This window comes from Buceros rhinoceros, unplaced genomic scaffold, assembly GCF_000710305.1.
Source record: "Buceros rhinoceros silvestris isolate BGI_N320 unplaced genomic scaffold, ASM71030v1 scaffold22357, whole genome shotgun sequence".
Lineage (NCBI taxonomy): Eukaryota > Metazoa > Chordata > Aves > Bucerotiformes > Bucerotidae > Buceros > Buceros rhinoceros.
Genome location: NW_010420835.1, coordinates 32,314 through 33,328, shown reverse-complemented (window position 1 = coordinate 33,328; position 1,015 = coordinate 32,314). Strand labels below are relative to the sequence as shown.

The 1,015-nt window shown below is 50.9% G+C and overlaps 1 protein-coding gene across 1 annotated transcript in view; it reads left to right on the top strand.

Moving 5' to 3' along the window:
* Positions 1-1,015, top strand: part of PTPRS (protein tyrosine phosphatase, receptor type, S) — a gene marked incomplete at its 5' end in the record, with an annotated part of 43,318 nt that overhangs the window by 10,261 nt on the left and 32,042 nt on the right. The window contains one exon of the mRNA XM_010139462.1: positions 588-893. Coding sequence (XP_010137764.1) covers positions 588-893 — 306 coding nt within the window. The remainder of the gene's footprint in view (positions 1-587; positions 894-1,015) is intronic.

Sequence of the window (1,015 nt, the reverse complement as noted above, 5' to 3'; positions counted from 1 at the left end):
CGGCAGAGCCCGGGCATTGCCGCCGTGGATTCCCACCTCCTGCACGGTGGACATCTCCTAACTGCTGTCTGCAGGTACAGACTCCTCGATTTAAGCCTCCTGGCAAAAGATATGCTTTTCTTACTTACTTTTCACAGATCCCTTCAAAGAAATCGAAGGTCCCAGGGACTGCAGTCTGGAAACAAGTGGTCTAGCAGCCAGGGCCGGGCTCGCCAGACTGCTCTAAACCAGGGAAGGTCTTTCACAGGGGAGAGCCAGGTGCTTAGCTTTGTGCCAGCTGCGCGCAGCGGCGGCAGCAGGACCCCTCTTGGCTAGCCCGCTTGCTGGTTTAGTCCTTTGCTTTATAGTATTTCAGTTTTGATGTCCCATTGCATTTCCGTTGGCTTTTTTTTCTTTTCATTTAAAAAAAAAAAAGACAACAACAAAAAGCTCTCCTCTTTTTTAATTTTATCTTCCTGAACCAAATTTTTGTACGTTTTATTTTAGATTTTTTTGTTATCATTTTCCTTTTTTTTTCTTTTATCTTTCCCATCTTTTGTTTTTTTCCCCCTTCTTCCCTTTCCCTCCTGAATTTTCCCCCCTCGTAGAACCGTCTGCCCCCCCTCAAGACGTAAAATGCGTCAGCACCAGATCCACCGCCATTCTGGTAAGTTGGCGGCCGCCTCCGGTGGAAAGCCAAAATGGCATCCTGGCTGGCTACAGCGTCTACTATCGAGCGCTGGACTCGGAGGACACGGAGCTTAAGGAGGTGAATGATATCCCCCCAACCACCAGTCAGATCCTACTGGAGTCCCTGGAGAAGTGGACAGAGTATCGCATCACTGTCGTGGCTCATACGGAGGTGGGGCCGGGCCCGGAGAGCTCGCCGGTTATCGTCCGGACAGATGAAGATGGTAATTGCACTTCTTCTGGTTTTCTCCTGAGTCCCCTGGTGAATACGTGTCCCTGGCCTGGGCTTTTCCCGTGCTGGGGAGGACACCTCGAGTCCCTTCACGTGGCTCGTGTGGTGCAAGAC